This window comes from Melospiza georgiana, chromosome Z, assembly GCF_028018845.1.
Source record: "Melospiza georgiana isolate bMelGeo1 chromosome Z, bMelGeo1.pri, whole genome shotgun sequence".
Lineage (NCBI taxonomy): Eukaryota > Metazoa > Chordata > Aves > Passeriformes > Passerellidae > Melospiza > Melospiza georgiana.
Window position 1 is genome coordinate 19,522,842 of NC_080465.1, and position 25,170 is coordinate 19,548,011.

Below are 25,170 nucleotides of genomic sequence, written 5' to 3' on the forward strand. Positions count from 1 at the left end.
CACACAGAGATGAAAGTAGAAGTTGGGCTTACAGACTAGGGAGACTAGACTTGGAAGTCTACACAGGGATCTGACGGGAGGGAGGGTAAGTATCCGTGGGCTAAGGAAAAACATGATGTGCTAGAAGGAAAGAAGAGCCATGTGGGATAATTAGCCTAAAGAAGTGTGTGTGGGGGGGTGGTAGATAGTGGTGATGAGCAATAAGCTGATGAGGATGTGAGTACTTGAATAAGGACAGGTGAGAACCAAGAGTGTGGGGAGGCTCAGGGCCACCGAGGGCAAGGTAAGAAGCAGCATGAAAAGGCCCAGGATAAAAGTAACTAATCTATCAAGCAGATAGATTAGTTACTTTTACAGATTAGTTAATAATCTGCTAATATATCAAGCAGAACTGTAAATGGTGCTTGAGGTCAAATATCACACACTGAGCAGGTTCTTGGGGAGCATTATACACCCTGCGTGTGGAATGAGGCCACCTCCATTTTGGGAAATAAAAAGTGCTGTTGCCAGAAGGAGACCTAGTATCAGACATACCATTCAGACCTTCCCACTGACGTTTGGTTCTACCAGCCCAGTGGCCTCGTGTCCATGAATATTCTCACTAAAAAGATCCTTGGCAAATCATGCCTGCCCAGGCTTCACAGCCATGGCAGTGGCAGGGGTAGCTCTTCCCATTTAGAAAAGCAGTGGTATGCCAGGAAGAGCATGCAAGATGAAGGACAGTCAGTGCCTTCTCCAGCCTTTCTCCAGCCTCCTCTGGGCAGAGGCTGGGGTAAAACAGGGTTGCTGAGCAGCAGTTTGCTGGCATGAGACATTTGGCCATCTGGTTGCTGGGACAAGGAGGCAACAAGTTGGGTCTGCCTGTGCAGAGGTTTCACTTCAAGCTCATGGTTCTGAAGTGGCTACGGGGATGTTCCTGCCTGCAAGTCAACAGCAGCAGGAACTGGGCTGTGTCTCCTTAGGTGAAGGGAGGGTCATTTGGAGAAGGAGAAAACTGGAAAACCTTGTTAACAAAACTCTCCTAGCTTGTTAACAAACTCTTAACAGCTGGTAATTTGTAGGGAAGCTAGGAAGTGGAGCTAGGAACTGCTTGAAAAGGCAATGCAATGTGAGCACCCACACAAGTTTGTTTAAAGAAAAGTTAAATGGGCCCAGGCATGTATTTTTCCAAGCGGATGGGCATTTTTTCAAGGGTACAAAATGAGTGTGGTTCAAAAAGTAATTTTCAACAGCAGCATTTTGTTTGAGGTTCTGATCTCTCTATCACGTTGCTTGCCTCCAGTACTGTGTGTTCACCTCTTGCTGTTACCTCCTCCCACACACTCCTATTGATCATCACATCCAGCAAAGGTCTCATTTGTAATTGCTGGTCAGAGTAGAGATCCTCTGTCTGTTTGCGTGGATCCTCCAGCTTCATTTAGCCACAGGGAAGGTTAAGATTTCTGATGTCAGGCTGGTGGTAAACCACTCATAGCAAAGTCCAGGCTTTGTTCCCAGGCTGGAGCAAAACCACAACTACATGCAATACTGAAAATGATGGGTATGCCAAAACAAAGTTTCTTAGAACAGAGAAATAACACAGGCTATGAAAAATGCAACGCTTCATACAGAGAGGCAGATATATGGCCTATTCAACTTTAAAAGCAGCATCTGTGAAGCCTGACCAACATTTCAAACCATATTTTATAGTATGAGGATTACTCATGCAGTGTTGAACGCACCAGAGATGCTCAGAAAACATCACTGTTTTCTTTCCAACTTACACTTCCAGTAAAAAGCTGAATTTAATGTTAGCTACTCGTGAAATTATTGTTGAATGTGGAGGCAATTACAAATTTCTGTTTCCAAAAGTCATTTTGTCTGTCTGGCTACAGACACCCACAGAACTATACAAGTTTCTGTCACACTGTCTCTGCAGACATCACTGTCCCTTGTTCCCCATTCAGCCATTTTTGTACACTTTGTCTCCAGCACTAGGGGATAAAATCAGAAGGATTAACATCAGCAGGACAGCTGAATATTAAATAAGAGCATCAGAGGCTACCAGAGTGTCAGAGGAAGGGGTCAAGGTACAGAACCAGAAAATCACTGTTTACAATCACAAAAAGGCAGGTACTTTCCAACAGCTTCAGTAACCAGTCATAAGACAGCTGGCTATGGAAGGAGGGGAGCCTGTGGCACCTCAGCGCTTAGCTCTGGGTAATCCATGTGAAATGCAATCAGACCTTGGGGACAGACAGCTCTGTTGTACCAAAGTTTAATCCAAGTTTCTCAAAGTTTACCTTCTCCATGCAAATGTTATTGCATATAAGGTACAAACAGAACACTACCAATGTGCATTAGCATCTGTACATCAGATGGATAATTTTGGAAGTCACATATGCTTTTCATAATCACACTCTTCCATCATGATCAATTAATTGTGTACTTCTAAAAGTGGGAAAATAATGGAGGTTTATGTTGATGCTGGGGAGCAGTTCTAAGGCATTTATGTGTGTTCTAGTTTTGGCTTGGCACAGACATAAAGTTGGACGGATTTTAGGACTACTAGACTGTAGAGATTAGTGTCAAGCATTTGAAAAGTGCTCTACTGAATCAGTGACACAAAAATGGACATCTGGCTTTAAGTGGATGCTTTAAGGCTTTGCAGGAAAGCAGCAGGCTTTTATAACTGCATTGTTAAATTGCCTTAATTTATAAACCACAGTTAAAAAAATAATATACCATCACTGGTTTTCTGAATCAAGATTTTTTTTACTGAACCCTTGAAAAGTGAGGAAAATCTAAGATAGATCAGAGTTACTGTTGAAGCAATAAGAGTCCAGAGGCATACTTGAAACACTATATCTATTTCAGCAGGAGATAGCAATTCATCTTGATGAGTAATAGATTGGAAAAAAGACACTTAAATAAAAGATGGGTTCTCAGAACAACAGTACATATACCAATGCCCACACAAACAGTGAAGCTACAAATTCTCCAATAAACAAACCCCACACGGGTGGAAGAGTAGAGGGAACAGGTCCCCAGTGGCTTCTCCATTTCTGCAGGCAGAGCTATCACAGAGGCTGTGCACTATCCACATCTCATTTCAGCCCTAGTAGAAGCAGGCTTGTAATGATTGTGTTCCAGAGGCTCTACCTTGATGTTTGTTGAACAAACTGTCACCAATTTTGATTGAAGCCCAAATTGTAGCTCCCAGGTTCCCAGCACCTTCCCAGCTGCCATGAAAATAAAAAGGAAAATGGCAATGGGTACATTTTTATATCCATCCTGAATTCACCACCTCAGCCCAGGTAATTTGAAAAGGAAACCCTTGGTTACTGCAACAGACTCTAGGGACATGAAAAGAAGCTTAGCCCACCTCCTTCATGGTTTCCCATTTCCTTCTCTAGAGGTGTTTGAAAACACCCTCAACGTCACAGCATCGACTCTTTTAAACTCCTTGCAGTTAAGTGTTAACCTGTTAAAGAGACCATGCCTAACTATCATGGAGAAATGGAAACCTCTTGGCCTTCCCTCTTCTCAAGGGCTGGAGGAAGGCACATAGCTCAGAACAGCTATGCCCAAGGCAAGACTAGATAGAAGCAAAGGTTCCCAGAAGTCTAGAGCACCTGGTGTGATGTTCTGGTCCACCATAGTTTGTGTGCTTGATTTAGCACAGCTTGATATAGCACAGCTATTTCCCTTGTTCCTCAACCTCCATTTGAAAAATCAGTGTCATCCCAAGTACCAGCCTTTCCAGTAAGGAAACAGATTAGTGGTTGTGAGCTGCTTCAATACCATAGTGAAGAGGTCACATGTACCAGAGACAAGAAGAAGTCTTGAAATAGTCACCCACAGCTTTTACATTGCCTCTATCATCACGAATATTATGCCCTTACAGTGGCAGCTACCTTTAATCTAAGTTTTAAAATTTCCTTTCACTAAAAAAGGGATCCTACTGGTAGCACAGTGCCAATGAAAACTGAAAATTACAGTTGTAATGGCATCCATGTTAAACCTAAAAAGGAGCTGCTGCTGCAAAAGCTGGGAGTCCTGGTGGCAGACAAAATGTGAGAGCTCTGAGTGATTATTTTGAGACAGCATGAATAGATCAACCAACATCATCAAATGTAGTACAAGCATGGGGTCCAACTCCTTGCTCCTGCTGACTCCACAGAAAACAATGTTTTTCAGCAATTCTCTGGGCAGCAAGAGACCATCTCAGCAATCAGAACACCATCACACATGATGGGCACTGCATGCAGTGCCCCATACAGAATGCAGCATGGTAACATGGAAAAGCTTTTCCAAAACAGCTGTGTAATGGAGGAGTGATAACCACTAGCGGCTCTCTGAACTGCTGTTCTGCACTGAAGATCCTGCTTGGTAGTGATTGCTAACCAGATCACGCTGATAGGATGCTAAGCCTCTGATGATTAATTTCATTTACTTAACATGTTTCCAAAGCTAAGTATTATTAAGGCAGAACACTCTTATTTAATCAGACATGTGTTTTGACTTTACTTGCATATATATTCAGAGGAAGAAATTTTTACAAGTGTAAAGAACTGTGAAAAGAAATTGATGTAATAATCAACAGGGAATTACCATTCTCAGAAGCATCTTTCCAAACATATCTGTCTCCTGTATTCCAGGATTATCTGTTACTGTCTCCAACTTGGCATGATTTAATTACCAGCGTAAGCATTCAAAATAAAAATATTATTCAGAAGAGATCAGATTTATTAGCAGAAACAGGCAGTATTCCTTATGGCTTTTGAAGTGACAGGCAAAAGTGACCCCCATAATTAAGAACACAAAGTCAAGTGCCAGAACTGATTATTCCACTGGAGTAGGAGAAAATACAGTGCATTTCTTCTTATTGAAAACCACTAACAGCATTTCAGGGTATGGAACTATTTTTTCCTTGATAATATTTAATATATTTATTATATTTAATATATTTAATATATTTAATTTTAGAAATCAGTATTTAAAAGTAGGGTATTTTTAAATGCATTTCAGAAGCCTATTAACTATAAATAATTACATTTTGCTTTCTGGATCAAGAAATCTTGGATCTATGCCAGACATGTTCACAAATGTGTGTAGTGAGACAAGAGGCAAAAAAGCACACCTCTGTGCCTAGCTGGCAGTACTTTAAACTATTATTCTCTATTAAATATTTATTTAATATACTAAGAGTAAGCATCAGAATGCAGACCCATGGAAGTAATCTTTCTAGTGGGTGCAGAAAGGCTTTGGATACATTTCATCTTGGTAAAAAGAGAGGGAAAATTGCTCTTTTAGTGCAATTTTTGGCAAGTGTGCCAGAGACCACACAGCTAAACATACGTTAGGCTGTCTACATTATCTGTATCCTACACTGAAGATCCTGATTCCAAGGAATTATTTCATTTTCTTTTTTGCATCTGTCTGAGACCCAACTCAAAAGGCTGGTAGACAGCAGACCTACCATCCTCCTCCTGGATCCAAGGAGAACTCCTTTCCACACAAGCTTAGGAAGATTACAGCTAGTACCTTACCCTGGGTGATCACTCTTCTTAGCAGTCTTTCCTCTCCCCACAGGCCAGCAAGGAGAGGACCTCTATTCATGTACACTGGCTCTTCTTGCACTTGACTCCCAGTCAAGGATATTTCTGGCAATGGCTATCTGGGCACCTGTAGAGCAAAGCTAGATAAACTGAAATCACCTCCCAGCTAGAACAGTATGTAGTTTCTTCAAGGCACACAATGTTTCTGAAGAGAAAAAATTAAATGACAGCCAGCGAGTTCTTGAAAACTTTACACTCCAACAAGCTACCCTTAATAAATCAGAATAATCAGAAAGCCCTCAAGCATTGCAGAACTCCTTAAGTCAGTGGATTTCAGGCTTCTGCTCTGAGCAAAGCATTGACCCTTGTGCAGAGAACACTCTGTCTTTGTGAAACCAAAATTACCAGAAGGACCACCTGCCAAGATGTTTAAACATTTTTACAGCCAGTCTCTGTCTTCACACATGCTCTCAGCAACCTGCTGATTTCATAGATACCAGCACACACCTCCCTTCTCTTCCAGAAAACATTATGCATCCATCAGGTTCAATAGTTGTTTTGACTTCAGGGAACCACACAGAAAAGCAATGTTTTTGGATGAAAGCCAGAGACAGAACAAGATGACAACAAATGCATGAAATCTAAAATTTCATGCTGTGTTGAAATCCCTGGCTACCCTTACAGCACTTCCCTTTCACAAAATTATTTATTAGAAAATATGGGTTTTTCTTTGTTGGACTGCAAAAGTACTTTGCATTTTTAGGAGACATACAAAAGAGAATGAAAACAAAGACAAGAGCTGATAAGCACCAAATATGTAGTTTATTTTGTACATTTATTTATATAAGAGATAGTATCAATAGTTTCTTGTAACATAAAGTACAATGCAAGAACTTGAAAATTATTAATGCAATGCAGTTATATCAGCACTTAAATGATTAATCTCAAATCACTATCAAAAAATTGAAGCACTGTGTGACAATTAAAGTCAGTGAAAATAATGATGAAAGTTTCATTAAAAAATAGCATCTTAAAAATCTTTATTTTTAATCACCATAATATTGTAGCTAGTATGCTGTCCAGCCCCAAACAAAATACACAGAGGTAATTCTGATGATCACATATTTAAGTTTACATTCTGAAAACTCCAAATTCTGTCTTCTTTGTGGGTGCATTTAGTGCTGCGCTGAGACTGAGGCCCAAAACCAGTCTTGTGTCAGCTGGATCAATAATCCCATCATCCCACAATCTAGAGAAAAGCCAAAAATATAACAAACGAAAACTTTTAATAATTAAAGGAAATCAACATATACAACTGGTATACTTTCAAATCCATGAAATCTGAAATGCTTCAGAAAAAGAAAGAGGAGTAAAGAGCTAAATTATACTAAAAGCAATGGAGTCAGTTCTCACTGTTCATCAATGCAATAGACTGGTGTGCATTACTCCATGGAATTTGTCTTCTAGAACAATGTTTCCATTTTAGGTAAGTGAAGAATGTCAGACCTACATATTTTAAATAGATTCTTCATACTTAATCATCTCCTTCAGGAAAAAAAGCCCTCTGTGCTTTTTAATGTTCATGTGGAGAATGACCATCTGTCAATGACCTAATTCTATTAAGAATGCCTGCACTTCAAAGATTATGTCACATCATTATTTACACTATTTAGGTTAATTCAACTGCCAGATGAGGATGACACAAATCATTATTCTTTCATCATTAAAGAGCCAGAAAAAATTTCAAGTATTTTCAGAATTTCTGTGGTGGGTTGACTTTTGCTGGATTCCAGGTGCCCATGGGGCTGGCTCTATCTCTCCCCCTTCCCAGCTGGACAGAGGAGAGAAAATAAGACGGAAAACAATAGGTTAAGACAGTTTACTAAAGCACAATAAAAGTTGGCATGCGCACCATGTGAAAAAAAACTGTTAACAACTTTAGTCTCTACTTCCCATCAGCAAGTGATGTCTAGTCACTTCCCAGGAAGCAGGGCTTCAGTATGGCATTTGCTTGGGACAGCAAACACTGTAAATAACCAAAGTTCCATCTTCCTCCTCCTTTCCTTAGCTTTTGGAACTGAGCTGAAGTCATATGCTATGGAATATCCCTTTGGTTTGTGTCAGCAGGTCTAGTTGTGTCCCCTCCCAGGATCTTGTCACCCCAGAATACTGATGGGGGGGAAAATGTTGGAGAGAGCGGCTGGTGCTGTGCCAGCACTGCTCAGCCAAGCCACTGCTGTGCTGTCAATACCCTTCCAGCTACTAATGCAAAGCACAGCACTATGAGGGTTGCTGTGGCAAAATGAACTCCACCTCAGCAAGACCCAACACAATTTATTTTACCATTAAGTTCATTTCTAAACAATAGGAAGACACTACCTTCCTTAACCAAAGCCTGAAGGCAATTAAATTATAAATGAGCAGTTGTCAAATTACTAGGTCCCCAAAATCACCAACATTTGTAAAGAGTCTCTTTGATATTATCCAAAAATTAAGGTATGAGTGCTATCAATTCTCAATGACAACTCCATCCTACCTAAATTAAAATCCATGTTGAAATGAAACCGTAAATATTGTTATTTCCTCAGCAAGATATTTAAACAAGATACCACACTGCTCATTGAAACACAGTCTCACTTAAACACATACATACTTTAATCAGCATCTGCAGAACACGTGCATCTTTGGTTAAGAGAAGGATGCTCCTCCTCCATCCAATCTTTTCCTAGAGAGACTTATTTTGCATTCTTTGTGAACTTACTTCAGTGTTGGCTAATGCTTAATTCTTTGTGGAAAATTTAAAAGTACAAAAAGCAGCCATGAACAGGGTGACTGTTCAAGAGTGACTCTACCAAGAGAAGACACACAGCCTTTCCCTTCTAACTGAAGTTACATCTGCAAATTTTATTTTGTTTGAAGATAATTTTTGGAAAAACCTATTAGACAGGAAACAAGATATTTTGCACTCTTCTTTCAATCCTAAATGTGCCAACCTCACTCCCAGGAGGACTCCAAACTGTACATAAATACATATTCATAAACTCAAGGCAGCAGCAGACACTTGAGTGTTTTCCATATTTGCTTTATTTTGTCATTTGCTGTGAAAGTAATACTGATCAAATGAGATAAATATACTAAGAGACTGACAATATATGCTTTTCATTTTACAAGTTGTATCTATCCTAGGATGCACAAAATGGAATTGCAGTATAAGACACCTTTAACAACACCAAGCACAAGGGTTCAGGCTCCGCTCTAGGAGCATGCTTTAAAAGTTAGACAAGAAAAAGGATACTCAGCTCAGAAAGAATACTCTACTATAGATCTTATCACAGTGCAGCTTCCCAAGCAGCAGACTGTTAAACTAAATGGGGCACAAGAGTAAAACTGAAGTATAGAAGAAGAAAGGTTTTGGAGAAGGGAAGGCTTTGCTGCTAATTGGGCAAAATCAGGCTCTTTCTTTTTGGGGGGAAGAAAACCAAATTTTTATTTAAGAAGTCTAGTACTACAAGTAGTCGTGGCACTCACTGACCTGGTCTACCAGGTCCCAGTAATAAGAGAACAAATTCTGGAAAAATGATAGAATCACAGAACAGTTTGCGTTGGAAGGGACCTTAAAGATCATCTAGTTCTAATACTCCCACCATGGGCAAGGATACCTTCCACTAGACCAGGTTGCTCAGAGCTCCATCCAACCTGGCACTGAACACTTCCAGGCAGAGGGGCAGAGGATTGCTCCTTTGGGCAGCCTGTTCAGTGCCTCACCACCACAGTAAAGAATTTCCTCAAATGTAAAAAGGAGAAATACTTATGGCACAGCAAAAAAAAAAACAAAACGCTGCTATAAATCCAAAATACAAATATAAGAAAATTGTATCTCTATCTAACTTCTTCTCATTTCAGGATTCTCAGAAAGTACCTACCTTCAATAAGGCTAGTAACCCAAGCACTGGAATACTCTAACAGCCACACTTGTACCTGCACGGAAGTGACACTAACAGCAAATTATGTTTCAGATGGCACAAGAGCTGTCTGTATCATAACTCAGATAAATGGTCTAAGCTCCTGCTGTCTGACTCCTGTGAATAACTTCTTTCCTAACTGTACTTTTAAATTTTAAGTAGTAACTAAATTTTAATTAGTAACTAATTTTGTTAAAGTATTTGGGCTTATTTGAGCTTACCTGGCTTATTTGGGCAATACTCAATTGAAAAAACTCAAGAGGAAGTGCTTCTTACCATACAAAAGTAAAAGCAATTGGAAGGTATTTTTTTTGTTTAAAATACCCAAAGAAAAGTGTAACTTGGTTATACAGAAAATTACTTTAGAGATCTTTGAATTTTCTTGATTTTTCTCAAGACAATGGCTGTAGCTCTTGATACAATCTAGCATGACAGAATGGCCAAGACAGTATTTTCTATACTTTCAACTCCATAGATTGTGCATTACCAAATTTTAATGCATGTGGGGTTTTTTCCTTCACCTTGTATTTATATTTTGATTTAGTTACGATGAATATAATCAGATTAATCTGACAAAGGAATGGAGAAGATCCTCCTTAATAGTGAAAATAAAGCAGTTCTGTGAGGTCAAATCAATCCCAACCTTCTGTTTCCTTAAGACTATGAAAAAAACCCCCAAATTTATGAACAATCTCAAATACATTAATTTATATTTTTAAGCAAATTTTGTTTTTTTGACTGCTACAGCTTTCTTTGCTCTCTATATAATTTTTCCCCCCAATAAATACCTGCAATTAACTCTCTTTTTTATTGAAACAGAATGAGGGAACTCATAACACTTAAAATGTTCAACACATATGCTCAGGGCCTGGAAAGGGCAGGGATGAACTGACTTCAAAAGAATCACCAACTTAGTGCAGTACCTTGGAAGACACAACTTCACAGTGATTACTGCTGTAATAAATATCCAAACATGAAGCACATTTCATTAGCAGATTTGGGTTGTTTTTTATTTTTCCTTTTTTTGTAACAACACAATTGACTTATATTGACACTGCAGAAATTTTGTGTTGCATGGAAGTCAAGCTGCTTTCATATGGTCACCCCTGGCTTCTGCTTCTCTTTGTTTAAAGAAAATTGTATTCTCTACTGGAGATGTAACATTAATAATTAAACTATCTATTAAAACCCCATTGCAGGAACATGAGTCACACTATGCTCATAAAATATCTGTAACTGAGATAGTGTGAGTAAAAGAAATGAAGTTGCCTGAAGTAAAGTGCTTGCACAATTTGTTAAGATGCAAACCAGTGAAATCCTTTAGGAGACCTGTGAGCAGATTAATATAACTCATTAAAAACGGTGCTGCCTAATGACTGCCATTAATTAAGATTGCTCATTGTCAAAGGTTCCAATCAAAAAATTGGTTAAAGTCTGATTAGAAAATACAACTGCAGGGAACAGTATTGACATCCTGTACATATAGCAAGTTATCACTTATAAGCAAAACAGTATAAACAGAATAAACAGAGATATTTTATCTTTTAAGATTGTCAGGGCATTTTCCTTTTCTCTCCTTATTACTGCTAAAAGCTTGATTCAAAGCCTAATTAAGTCAAGTGGAAGGGTCACATCAATCTCAATGGCTATTAAGGATGAGGCAGACATTAGGCAGGAGGACAGCATGAGGAAGCCTCCAAACCAGCTTGCACACAAGCAGCAATACAGACAACAATCTTTGTGCCCACCTATCATTTTTTGTTCTCTCAGAAATGCAAAGCTGTTTGTTAGAGTTTCCTCGTTGACCTCTTTGGTAGAAGGCTCTTACAAAATGAAGGCTGTCTGGATTTTGTTTCAATTATAGTACCCTGACATTTGGTAGACAATCATCTGGGTTTTTACCATGCTTGGAGCCCAACAGAACGGGCTGCAAAAGGGACAGGGTTACTCCTCCCTGAATTACAGCAAATGCTTGCTAATAAGCAGCTGATGTTGGCTGACTGGAAAGGGCTGTCTCCAAGGTGCAAGGTGAGTGGTACATCCTTCCCCCTGAGCACACTTGCTGTGAAGACTGTAATCCACTTCATCTCGTTGTTTCTGCTTGGACAGACTACTCCACAGTAATGAAAACTTCTGAACTATTGATCTGAGATCTTGCTTAGGATTTAGTTAATGCAAAGCATGAAAGGGCAGGAAACATGAGTATATCCACTGAAATACCCAATTAACTCTACAAGAGAGCAATTAAAAGCTCCTAGACAATGCAGAGTGCACCTACTTGAACTGAAAAGCGAGAGAAACTAGCCAGAACTGCCTTGACCTGAGCCACTCAGACACTGTTGTCAAAAGCACTCCTTTGTGAAAAGAGGCATTTTACCTTCACTGCTTATAGCCAGGTAAGCCTCCGCAGGATTTCAGATCTGACATTTGACTTCATGTCTCAGCTGGGCTTATTATCTTGAATGCAGCATCACACAAACCCAACCACATGCAATCCAGACCCACGCTTCTCTCAGCCAACTTACATCTGTGCATGTCACATTTCCCTTCCAAAAGGAAACAGTAAGAAGCACATAACTACCCTGCTTTTTCAAAAAAATTACATGTCACTTAGCACTAAAAGCACTTTCTAACACTTGCGCTGGGCAAATTTAAGCTATTTGCTGGGGTGACTACTAGATTAACAACTTACCAATTCACAAAATGGCCAGATGTTCTGAAAACATAAACTGGTAAGTGTTGTTCATCAGAGAGCACAAAGTTGACATGAAACACTCAAGTTTCATGTCTAAAAATTAGACATCATTAAAAACTCAAAATGTGATTTTTTTAACTTTAGTCTTAACTTTACATGCAAAACTGCTTTCTTACAGATCAGTAACGTACTGTTGTAAATACTGTCAATCATCTGTAGGTTTTTGGGAGCGGGTAAGTTTTTATATTGCTAATATATCTAATATATTGAATGTTAAATAAATCATGAGTAAAAGAATATGTTTCCAGTGAACATATAAAAAATAAATGTAAAAAAAATCCTATTATTAATCTTCTCTGGGGTAGGGATTAATTTTAAATACGGACAGTTTGACTCATTTTTAAATGTTATTATATAAGTGGAATATTCTTCTCCTCAAAAACTCCTCCCAGTTATAAAAAATGACACATATTTTTTCATTTTTCCTTCTTGCCTTAGAACATAAAGTCAGCTGTTAAAGGTCAGCTGTTAAAAACTTCTGTGCTATTTCTCTTACTACCCACAGAAGATCAGGCTTGATGAAGGCATTCATGTGATGGAACATTAAAATTAATGTTGATTTCCCAGGTATAAATATCTCAGTTAAGTATATTCTACTATCCCTACACAAAAGAGTAAAAGTTAACTAGTCATTTCATATCTTACTTTTGATCATGAAGAAGCTCTTCCCAGGTTACCTGCCCCTGCTTCCACAGCATGTATACTTCCTTCTTACACCTCAGTTTGAGGAGAAAATCCTTGCTCAGCTATGCCAGTTTCCACCCTGCCATACAATTTCCTACATACAAGAATAAAGAGCTCTTGTGCTCTAAGAAAAGTGTCTTTCAAGAATTGCCAGCTCTCATCAGCCCCTCTGTCTTTAAGGAGTTTCCCTTTAAACATCATCCACTAACCCTTTAAACATCTGGAAACTCACTCTTCCAGATTTTAGGGTCTGGAGTTTCTCTTTGCTGCCTCATATTCCTTGAGATGCTGAACTCAACCAGGCTGTGCCTGCTGCTTCCAGCTGTACCCTCTTCAGTGAGCCCGCTGCACTGGCGAGTGCCTGGCCCAGGAACGTGGCGCCTCGGGCTGGCTTGCCTGATACCTGCACCAGAAGCTGTTCTCTACATACTCCAGGAGCCTCCTGGGTTGCTCACTGCCAGCTCTGCTGCTTTCACAGCTGACATACAGGTCACTGAAATTTTCTACCCTCTACCATCATTAGCAGCTGAGAGCCTGTAGAAAATTAGCTTTTGGATATCACAAGCAGAAATATATGCAGGAAGATTAGTACTGACAGGATGAAACTAATGGAGAATAACCATCAAAGGCCAAAAAAGCCCCCCAAGCTACTTTCCAGATATATCTGGATCACTTCAGGATGCCACCTTGTTTCGTTAGCCTAACTAGTTCCTAGTCATTTACTAATATTGCATCAGCCTGAGCATGAAATGCTGCAAAGGACTTCTCAGCAAACATGAGTGAGTATGCAGCATCCATCAGCTAGAGCCCTAACCATCACTGCTATCATCCAATACTATTACCTACTATGACCAAATTTGCCAGTGGCTTCAGGTCATCTTTAAACTGCTACCTCCTTTTCCACTGGCCTCTTCTACTTGCAGGACCCCACTGAAATGAATTCCTCCTAACACACATGCAGCTGCTCATTATATTGTTCAATAAGCTTTAGAAAGGTGACCAGATACTACACTGGGAAGAATGATATAAAACTCATTCAGAATGAAACATGTAACAATATAATTCCATTCTACCATATAATTTCTTATAGAACCAGTGAAGTACTTCCTGCAAGCACAGGCTGTCTTCTGAAACAGTTAATGATACCAGGTCCCAGAGCTAAGACAAGGCAATGATTTGAATGCACATCAAACACAACTTTTGCTTCCAATTGCTCTGTTATGCTATTATTTAGTACCATGAATTAGAAGTCAGGTCCCCATGATTACAATTAGAATAGTTATCTGTATATTACCTTGCACTGGAATAATAAGGGTTTCCTTCCTCCTCGAACCTCCTAATGATTGGCTCCTTCAAAGCTGCTTCATCTGCCTCAGACAACTAAAAAAATCACATAAAATATTCTTTAATATTTTCTTCTCCAATGATAGCAGAGCTTTATATGCAGCATCAATCCGACGAAAATGCCTAAATTTTCTCCCAAAGTTTTTTTTTACTCTTTTAGCACACAATTGTCAATTTTGCATGTTTGATAACAAAATCCAAATAGCACTTTCCAAGTGGGTGCAAAAAAGAGAATAAACATATACTTAATTGAGTGCAAGAGTAATTGGTGACTAGAACTTCAAAAAATTCTGAAGGAAAAAGAAATTTGGGTTGCCTTTGGCAAGATTTTTTAATAAAGTAAGTCTGCACTATTCTAACACTGGGTTAGATCCAGTGTGATCCAGACTGGTAATAGCAATTCAGAAAACTTTCAGGTTTCTAACACATTTGACTGGCATTTAACTACTACTAATTATTTTTCTTGACCTTCTTTCTGGGTATCATGGATTTGGGAAATTAAGACAGAGAGAGATAAGGGTGAGTATATTCTACTCACAGAAAGAACAAGTCAAGTGTTGAAAAGTAGTAACACTGAGATAATATGTTCATATTGCTTCACTATTCTGATTAACTACTCATGATAAATATGAACAATTTTGGACATCAATAAAACCACTTCTTATGGGATCAAAGCAGTAGTATAACCATAAACCTTGCAATTAAAAAAAAAAAAACTCAGCAGAAAAGAGTGTGCAGTGAAACTATAAAATATTACTATAAGATTTAGTAAGATATGTTTATTACATAAACAATATACCTCTAATTTTCAATTAAAATGTTGAAATGAGCAAAAACTTTTCCAAACCTCTCCAGACTTCTGTTGTTACTAGTTTCATAATTCACAGTCAGTGAATCATTTAAAGATCAACTTTCTCTAAAACTGCCACCTTCATAATTGGAAAGACACTATTCCCAACATTTCTCTTCATACTCCCAAGGCAAGGAGGATTCCTGGTTGCTTTTCTCAGGTAGAACTAATAACTTGTTGCACAAAGTACAAAAATACAATGGTATATGAATGATCTTCACTTTTCAAAGAAGTAAGCAATAACCTTTCACAAATTCTTCATGTTTGTCAGCGCACTAGTTGGCACTGGGATAATTCACTGGCGTCTCACTCTCTTCCACCCCTTCCTAGCTCACAAAGTGACCAACTCCAGTAAAAGAGTAAGTGATAATGACTTTACCAGATATGAAAGAAGAAAGATATACCTGTTTTCCCTCCCTTGCTTTTTGGTCCTTAGCTATTGTAGCTAGAACAGTTGCAGCTTGCTCCCCTCCCATCACTGATATGCGAGCATTTGGCCACATATATAAAAATCTTGGACTGAAAAAATACATATTAAACATCAAAGTAAGACATTGTCACATTTCCTGGTGAAGAATTTTCACTCAACTAAGAATACATTTTTATGTATGACAATTCTACAAAATAACATTTTTAAAAGGTACATTAACATACTTCAATGCTTGCAGCATTACATTTAAAAATGTAAAAATTCTGTTCATTTCTATTATTCACCTTTTTTTAAAAATTTCTCTTTGTTGGATCTCTTCAGCTCCTATTCCCAACCCACAGGAAATTTTGTCCTAAACATCCCAACTAACTTCAATAGTATAGGAAGTCTTGAAAAACCAAATTTAAAAAATCAAATAAGCCATGTCCAAAGGGCAACAAAATATCTTTAGGTGTTATATAAACCTTATTCATAAAAACAGGCTGATTGAAGTGAATAAGGGATTTTTACACAAGCTGATACACTTTTCCTATGAATGCAGAATAAAGGACCAGCCTATACTGCCCAATGATTGTTTTAAGACTACAATTTTTCTGCCAAGAACTGATACGGGAGAAAAAGATGTGAACAGGTTTACTTTTAGAAGGTCTCCTCTGTCACCTAATTCAAGGTGAATCATGACCCTTATCAGTCTCTACAAATTTCAGGCTGTTATTTACTTATGAGCGTATTCATTAAGAACTCTTTTCCAAATAGCACAACTTCTTCAAGAGTTCAGATGGCTTTTTGGAATGGTACTTTAAAGTTATGTTTTCTTAAATTATTTCTGTCTGCTGTAACGATTTGAAGCAACACTTACCTATATGCTCTTCCACACATCCCATAGTTTCCAGCTCCATAAGAGCCACCGATAATGACGGTTATTTTAGGTACATTAGCACAAGCTACAGCAGTTACCATCTTGGCACCATCTTTTGCTATCCCTCCAGCCTCATATTCTCTGCCAACCATGAAACCTGAAGAAATACAACAAGAACAAAAGGCTCACCAGTTTATATTATAATACTGTGCCCTATGTCATACTGTGTGCTTCACAGCACACTGCAGAAAGAACTGAGGAGCAAGTCATAAGGCAAGGCTTTCACCAGCTGCTGACAGGCTGATTTCCAAACAGGCTGGAGATGTAAGTACTACACAGCACACAAGAGGCTCTCTAGAACACAGACTCAACAATTATCAGCAAAGTCTACAATGAAGTGAAACCTCAAAAACTTCATCTTACTCACCTGTAATATTCTGCAAAAACACAATGGGAATATTTCTCTGGCAACACAACTGGATAAAATGTGTACCCTGTGGAGAGGAAAAAAAATAAAAGAGTAAGCCATTAAAAGTTGGAAAAATGAAGCCATCACTACCAGCATCCTGAAGCCTGTGCTAAATCCTTCCACAGAAGTCCATCACAGTATCTCCAACAGGAAGTGCTATACTACTTCTCCTTCACCTAAAGTTAACTGCAAAACATGCATTCACTGTAGCAGAAGTAAGAGGTCTCCAAAACTGTGTGAGACCATGGGTAAAACAAATAATATTCTTAAAAAGCATTACTACTAATACTGAAAAGCTCCACTGCTGTGACTCAGCCAATATGCAGTTAAACCATGGACAGCGCCAGTGTGGCTTCTGACATTGACTTGGCAAGACTGTGTCAGAGAAATCAAGTCAGTCAGTCAGAAAAACCTATCTCTCCATTTTCTGTACAAAATAAAAGTGTTCTCTAAAACTGAGAAAGGCCCATATACATTATTTTACCCATGACCTTGCCAATTGCTGTAACATTTTCTCTCTTTCCTGAGGGCAGATGCCCTCTCCCTATTTACTGCCAAAGACCAATTTCCCACCAAAGTTACAAATAGTAGATTCCAAGCCTCTGTTTCAACCAATCTAAATCAATAAAGCTCCTCAGCTTATTCATACACTTGCCGGTAAACAAAACAAAACAAGGCTATGTAGCACAACAAGTGAAAAAAATATCTAACATCTTCACTATATAAAACCTGCAAAGGTTATAAAAAGAAAAAAGTGAGAAAAATAATTAAGTATAATCTTCAGAGAAACATGTGAATAGCATAGTGATGATCACAGGGAAAATGTGCAACAATTCATTACAAAAATGCAAGAAAAGAAAGGTGTACTGCTAAGGATGTTGCTTATAGAACCAATATCATGGACAAACATTTCTCTAGAGGTGAATTTCCTTTTACAGAAGTGATATGCCAGTAGAAGTCAGAAAATTAAGATTTCTTACTTTTTTTTCATTGTTAGGAAAAAAAGCTGTAGCACTAAAATGTTAGAAAAATAATGAAACTATTAGAAATATTGCAAGAGTTATTTTCTAACTGTTAAAACAAGTTTCAGATGAAAAAAATGTCATGTACTACAGTGTTTCAAGTTGGAAGTATTCCTTCAGCACATGAAACTCAATTTTGTGTATTATTTTGTAACAGCAATAAATCCAGTAAAATTACTTCCTTTCTCCACCTTTTTCTGTATATTCTCAATAGCAATTTCCTCACTGTTAGCTCAAGAAGCTTGTTAGAATAAAACTAGCATCTATAATTGCTATTACAAAAAATTCAACTGACAGTTGTTTCTTGAAAAAAAATAAAGAACTAATGCAAGCAACACAGACCAAGGTAAACACTTTGCAATACCCAGATACTCTTTATCACCATCATTCCCTGAAGTTCAAACTGTAAAGCACTGTTAATTGCGATAAAATCACAATATTCCTTCACACACAGCCTTTTATTCACAAAACAGGTGTTTTATCTCACAGATTTTGAAAGACTGCACAGGTATTAACTCATTACTCTAAGCCAGGAGATGCCACAGCAAAATATGAAAATTTAAACTGGTAAACCAATGAACTGAGTACTGGAATTCAGGTTTAAGATTTTCCAGTTATTACAAAAACAAAGATGTGGTTTTCCATATCCTTCATGGTTCAGAGTTTAGAAATACCCAATAGGGTATCTGATGTAAACAGGATGGACTTGTCTTGCAACAGATGTAAGTTCCAGGATATACTAGTTCAACTATACTGTATTCACACAAATCCAAATGCTGTTATGATGTTGGCGATCTTCTTCACATCAGAAAAATCTACCAGACACCTTTTCTAAATTATGGTCAGGGTTTTTTTCAGCTTATTAACAGCTTATACCTGTTCTGCATTTATATGAAAAACACGGAGCCAGTTCTCTTTCATTATTTAAAAAAGTTCCTCCTCTCAAGAGCAAGTTGTCCACCAGAAGTTTTGTTTCTCAATGGCAAAGAAGATAATAATCTACTTACCTTTTTTGCTGACTCCGAGAAAAGAACTCCATTGTTTCCAATTATTCCTACTGGGTAACCAAAAATTCTTGCAAATCCTAAAGGACAAGAGATTAATTCATAAATTTCCACATGTATTTATTTTTCCATAGCATATAAAGGTAAGACTTTCTCCTGGCAACAAAAAATGCTATTCTTCTGAAAATAAACATATTAAAAATATCAGTGGTGAGCCAGAATAAATCCAACTATAAAATCAGTGGGAACGTACACAGAATAACTATATTCCTACTTACCTGTAACTAAAGTATCCCCATACAAGGCTTTAAATTCATCAAATCTACTTCCATCTACAATTCTAGCGATGACCTTAAGAAGAAATGGAAAAATAACATTGAACTCTTAATCCTTCAAGGTTTTTAATTGCTTAGAAAGGACGGCCATGACAAGATATAACTTAAAACCTTTCTATTTATAGAACATCAAGCAGTCCACCATACAAACAGTCTGGATGGCAGGCAAAGCCCATTTAGTTTTTTAAGTGTGATTCACTCACATGTTTGTAAAAAATGGATTTTCAAGATAAGAATGTTCTAACGAAATAGCTAAATTACACAGGAACAATGTTTTCCTCATTAATTGAATTTCAAAGAAAAACCACTGCTTATATTAAACGTTAATCAATAGCCTCTCATTTGTAAAGGAAACACATGTACAGCCATGAGTCACTTTCTTAGAGATATGATTATTTTTAGGCTTGCTTGAGTTTGCGACATACAAAAATAATGAAGATCTGATTTGAGGTTTCTCTGTGATGCAAAGGAGCCATTTTTTATAAATACAGATGCACTGCTAGCAAGATTTTCCAATTATACTTATTTCCACTTTAAAAGAACATAAATCCAAACTCTTCAAACTTTTGAGAGTGAAGAAACTCAATGAAACTGTTCATCTCTCTTTCCCCTGAATGCAAAGCAAATCCTAGTAATTTCTGCCAAATATTTTAAGATGGCTACATATTAAGACTCTTCCTAAAATGCATACTTGGCTAGTAGTGAAAAAGGCTCTGAATGTGAGATTTGTGGAAAATATGAGAAAGCCTGTTGGCTCATTTGAAGGTTCCAAGGCAGATAATTACACTAAACCTGCAGTAAGGTACAATAGTCTTTGTACACAGTTGGGACAAGGCTCAATTGTTTGGTGTGCCTATATGCCACAAATCCTTAAACAATCTTTCACAGGACTGACAGAAAAAGCAAGCCTTCATATCCGTGGGCAAGTCCATAGAATACTTTGCCAAAGAGGAGTTCCTATTTCTGTCAGCTTTTTCAGAATGTTACCAATCTCTCATCCTTGTGCATCCTTTTCTAAAGTATAACCAAAACTGATTATATTTTCAACAAGTCACTGCTATTACAAGGCATCTGCTGGACAAAAATATAAAGAAATAAGTATCCAAATCAGGTATTATCAATTATGACAATACAAAGAGTGATTTCCTGCAAGAAAATATATGTATGTATATATGGGCATATGGATCTTGCATTAATACTCATACCTCTTTGACATCAAAATTTCTTTTTAGCTGATCACCAACTATTCCATATATTTCATCAGCTGGAAATAAAGGCTCTTCTGACGGTTCTATAGTCACCTATAGCAATTTAACAAACAATTTACACAACAAAGTTCACATTATGACTTAAACATCCAAACAATCAATTTGTCAATTTCCTTGAGCACAGGCTTCTCTGTGCCAACAAAATTAAAATGCCTGTATTGGCTTGTCATTTTGCACAAAGACCAAGTTTCCTAAACTGAAGGTTGATAACAGTTTCTCACTTACTGTTACCTTTTTCCTACTCCTGCATATATGTCCATATGTGCTCCCCTTCTTCCATGTTATAAAAAATTAGGCATATCCTCCTGTTTGCTTATTTTCCCTCTGTGCCTTCTAAGGCAGGCAGCATTCTGAGAAACAGCTGAAGATTTTGTCACACAACTGAATGCAATACCTTGCCTTCCTTGAACTTCCATTCACCCTCTCATATCTCCTACTAAAATAAAATACAGCAATTCCACCCCCATATGCTATCCATCCCATTTACTACAAGAAATTCTTAAATCAATACAATTCATTGTCAAGATTTAGGTCTATCCCCTTGGTTTTCAACACCTTAATAATCTCAGAAAATGTCTACTCAAAGAGATGCTTTAGCAGGTATCTAATTTTAAGTCCATGGAAAACAATCATGTGGGTTTAAAATTAAATGTCTTGCAAGACTGGATTAATCTAAAAGTGCAATTCTATGACTCTGAAGAACTCTTCTAGTTGCTTCATTCCTGCATTTAATCCCAGTAGTTTTATTGGGAATAATACAGCAGAAATGTAATTGCAGAACTAAAGCATCAGAGAAATATTTAAGGACAAGAACCGTAACTTTCGTTTTTAGATGTGTAAAGTCATAGACAAACATATGCTCTATAAAACAAGTGTTATATCAATCAGGCAGAGAAAAGCATTCAAAAGTTCAACAACAAAAGTTCAACAGCAGTGTTTTCAGACTCTATACACTTACATCTACTTTCTTCTGGAGATTCAAACTTCTTACAACTTTCCTTGCCAGATGAAGTGCATGATTGTCATCCAAAGCATAATGATCTGTTACACCAGATTTTCTGTACATAAACAACAATAGAAAGATGAATACTTCAGGGAAAAAAAACAACATAAATCAGACAATGAAAACTTGACATTTTAAAGCTTCTTGGACCTTGAAAATATAGATGAAACAATTCAGCTCTGTTTTATTATGAAATTACTTAAAAAATAAAACCTGTGCCTGACCTTATCTTCAAAATAGTTCATTCAAGTTATCAGACGTGAAATAAAATGCAGGAAACAAAAAATCTAAATGGCAATATAAAATATAACAAGCATTGTTCATGGACCGCAAAAATTAATTTCAATCATAAAGAAAAATATATTTACAAAAAGGGCATGAACTGCCCTTCAAAATAATTCTTTATTCACTTCAAATTGAAGAAATAAATAAGTGTTTATTATACAGCAACGCATAACTTACTGTGCAATAATACCTAATTTTGTTTATTATTTATTGCAGAACTTGAATGTGCACATGTTTTTTGGGTTTGCTAAGAAGTATTTTTTACAAAAAGTACAAGCTATTTTGATCTTGCTTGTAGTGAATTCTACAGGACAGTAAGAAAGATACAATTTGCAAAATGCATTATCTTTCTCAATACATATTCTGTTAACACTCAGTATTAAAGTCCTCCATATTATGCATGATGCTGAAGTACACTAGACATGTATTTTAAAGTAAATGAAGGAAACAATGCTAACCAGACTAACACAATGTAACTGTGATATTCTAACTATAAAACAATCAGTCAGCATCAGATAATACAGAGATAATTTTCAAAAGGTAAACACAGCTTAAGAAAGATCTAAAATCAAAATAAAATAAAAGAAGGGAAGGGGAAGGGGAAGGGGAAGGGGAAGGGGAAGGGGAAGGGGAAGGGGAAGGGGAAGGGGAAGGGGAAGGGGAAGGGGAAGGGGAAGGGGAAGGGGAAGGGGAAGGGGAAGGGGAAGGGGAAGGGGAAGGGGAAGTCTACCATATGGAAGAAATTAACTCTGGGAAAATATTTCTTTAAACCTGCAGTGAAGATCTGCCCCTCCAAGATCCTCCGCTGATACCTGTTCACCTGTTGCTGCTTTAACCTAACACAAGGAAAGGAAAATGAGCTCCACAGTTGACACCTGTCCTGCATTAATATTTATACCATCTTAGGTACAGTAATAATAGAGATCTTTGCAAAATTCTTCTTCATTAATCATATTTTTACTCTCCCTCAGAGCATCAAAATATGACAACACTGAATCTTGTAAATTTTTGTTGACTTTGTGTGCTTATTCTAGTGTTAATATATAGTTTTTACTTACAAAGATACTCCCCACTGTTATACTTACTGCTGTGTTCATAATTTGTGTGCATATACTTACACATCCTTCAGATTCATAAATATGCTTTTTCAATAAAATTTTCTGAGCACTTACTATGAAATTTCAAATGGGATATTTCCAAGCATTGTTTCAAGCAAACAATACACCAGAAACCTAGGATTTTTCAATTTTGCTCTCTCTATGTAAACACTTTTGTGAATTTTAACTTACTAGTTTAAATAGTAATTTAAATACTATTATTACTATTACTACTATTAATTATTAATTAGCACTATTAGTACTATTATTACTATAAATTTAAATACTATAGTACTATTATTATCATTAAATACTAACATTAGTAGTTTAAACAACCATTAGAAGTTTTTATTTTCTAAACCTTCCAGTAAATACACAGTAAGTTAGTGCTTAAAAGAGCATATCAGTGGCATGTAACTGCTTGGATCAAGTACAACATCTCCATAAAAGTACCTGGACCGCACAATCCAAAGCCTAGATCTGTGTAATCTTAGACCTGAAAGGGTAATTTAAAAGTGAATGGTCTCCTTCTTAGAATAAAACAGTATCATTTACTAGTGGGGTTAAAAAAGAAAAAAACAACTTAGAAGACTTCTTGAGGCATTTCTACACTACAGTAAGTGCTTTGAAAAGGATTCCTTGAAAGCTGGAGAAACCATTCACAGACATTACAGAGGTAGAGTACAAGCAAGGGAAGGGAAAACTATCATCATTTCCAAAACAGATTTCAGTTTCCAAGTTTCGTATCTAACAACGAAGCACACCAATTATATAAATACATATATATATTTTCACACACACTTTCAAACTGTCAAATTTGCAAATTTAAGTATAGATAGTTCTTCAACAGTGGATTCTTGTTTTGAAATTTGAATTACACATGGAATATGAAGGTATGGCATACTAATAAATGGAAATTTTCTGTCAGAGACAATTAATGTGAGTCTTCTTTAAACAGTGAACATAAGATACTTCTAAGAGAAGTGAGAAAGATTTCTTCACTGGAAAGGTTATGCAGCATTGGAACAGGTTGTCCAGAGTAGTCGCTGAGTCACCATCCCCGGAGGTATTTAAATGCCTACAGATGTGGAATTTAAGGGTTTAATGCAGTTTAGTGGTACATTTGGCAGTGTGAGGTTAATGGCCAGACTCAATGACCTTTAGGGTGTATTATAAGATAAGTGATTCCATCATTTGATATATGATTTCTTTCTATGATTCTATGAAATAATTACATACATCTGTCACTATGCAACCAGTTATAACAAACTATTAACTACTGCAGAACTTCGCACAAAGCTGAATGGTGCAATCATTTCCATTGGCACAGAAATCCAGAGATTAATTTCAAGATATTTTACAAAAAAAGCCATTTTATTTTTCCGGAGAGGTGAAGTTTTCGTTCTCCAAATCACAATATTGGAGCTGAGGCCTGTCTGCCACCATGTGAGATTGCAAAGCAGGGTCAACCAGAGAAGGTTGCTAATGACCATGAGTTTTGAATAGCTCAAGAAAGGATTCCACAAACTCTCTGGACAACTTGGTTTGGCATGACCAGCCTTACAGCAAATATTTTCTTACAACTAAAAAAAACTTCCTGTATTTCAGTTTCTGCCTGGCAGTCTCCTGACCTACCACAGGGTACCAACAAATAGCTTGGCTCTGCTATCTTTACTCCCCCTTGCAAGCTGTGGATAGATTTGCCCTACAACTCACCAGATTGAAGAGTCTCATCTCTCTCACACCCTCTTAATTTTGCAGATGCTCCACTCCATCATCTTAATGGATTTTCACTGGCTCATTCAGGCTCATTCTGGAGTGCTCAGAGCTGCACCCTGCAGCCCAAATGTGTCTTACCCTGTCATAGTAGGTGAGAACTAGTATATATGCTTCATCACCTTTCCAGATATGGTAGTGGAGCAGAGCATTCTACAAACTGTAGAGTTTAAGTAACAGTTAAAATTACTTAGTGGTTGAAATTACCTTAAAGGTCTTTAAATTCTAACAGACTGCAAGTAAGAGTCTCAAAAATATATCTGGGCATTTCCTAAGAAACACCTGCTCAAGCTACTTCAGCTATAAATTATTGAAAGCTATAAACGTAAATTTTAGCTACAATACTTATTTTCCTCATAACAGATGAGGCCAACATGCAGTAAACTCCCCAGTACATAAATGCACATGAATTTGAAAAACTTATTCCCTATTTTTACCAGACTTTTTCACCTTTGAGCACAGAAAGTAGCAAATTTTACCTCAGGAA

At 37.3% G+C, this 25,170-nt stretch overlaps 1 protein-coding gene across 1 annotated transcript in view; it reads right to left on the bottom strand.

The window, feature by feature from the left end:
- Positions 1-6,356: 6,356 nt before the first annotated feature.
- Positions 6,357-25,170, bottom strand: part of MCCC2 (methylcrotonyl-CoA carboxylase subunit 2) — a 37,265-nt gene continuing 18,451 nt past the window's right edge. Inside the window, exons 8-17 of the mRNA XM_058043526.1 lie at positions 22,582-22,646; positions 21,481-21,580; positions 20,460-20,555; positions 19,198-19,270; positions 18,923-18,999; positions 16,852-16,918; positions 16,425-16,581; positions 15,540-15,654; positions 14,236-14,321; positions 6,357-6,789 (exon numbers count right to left, since the gene is read on the bottom strand). Coding sequence (XP_057899509.1) covers positions 6,672-6,789; positions 14,236-14,321; positions 15,540-15,654; positions 16,425-16,581; positions 16,852-16,918; positions 18,923-18,999; positions 19,198-19,270; positions 20,460-20,555; positions 21,481-21,580; positions 22,582-22,646 — 954 coding nt within the window. The 3' untranslated portion in view covers positions 6,357-6,671. The remainder of the gene's footprint in view (positions 6,790-14,235; positions 14,322-15,539; positions 15,655-16,424; positions 16,582-16,851; positions 16,919-18,922; positions 19,000-19,197; positions 19,271-20,459; positions 20,556-21,480; positions 21,581-22,581; positions 22,647-25,170) is intronic.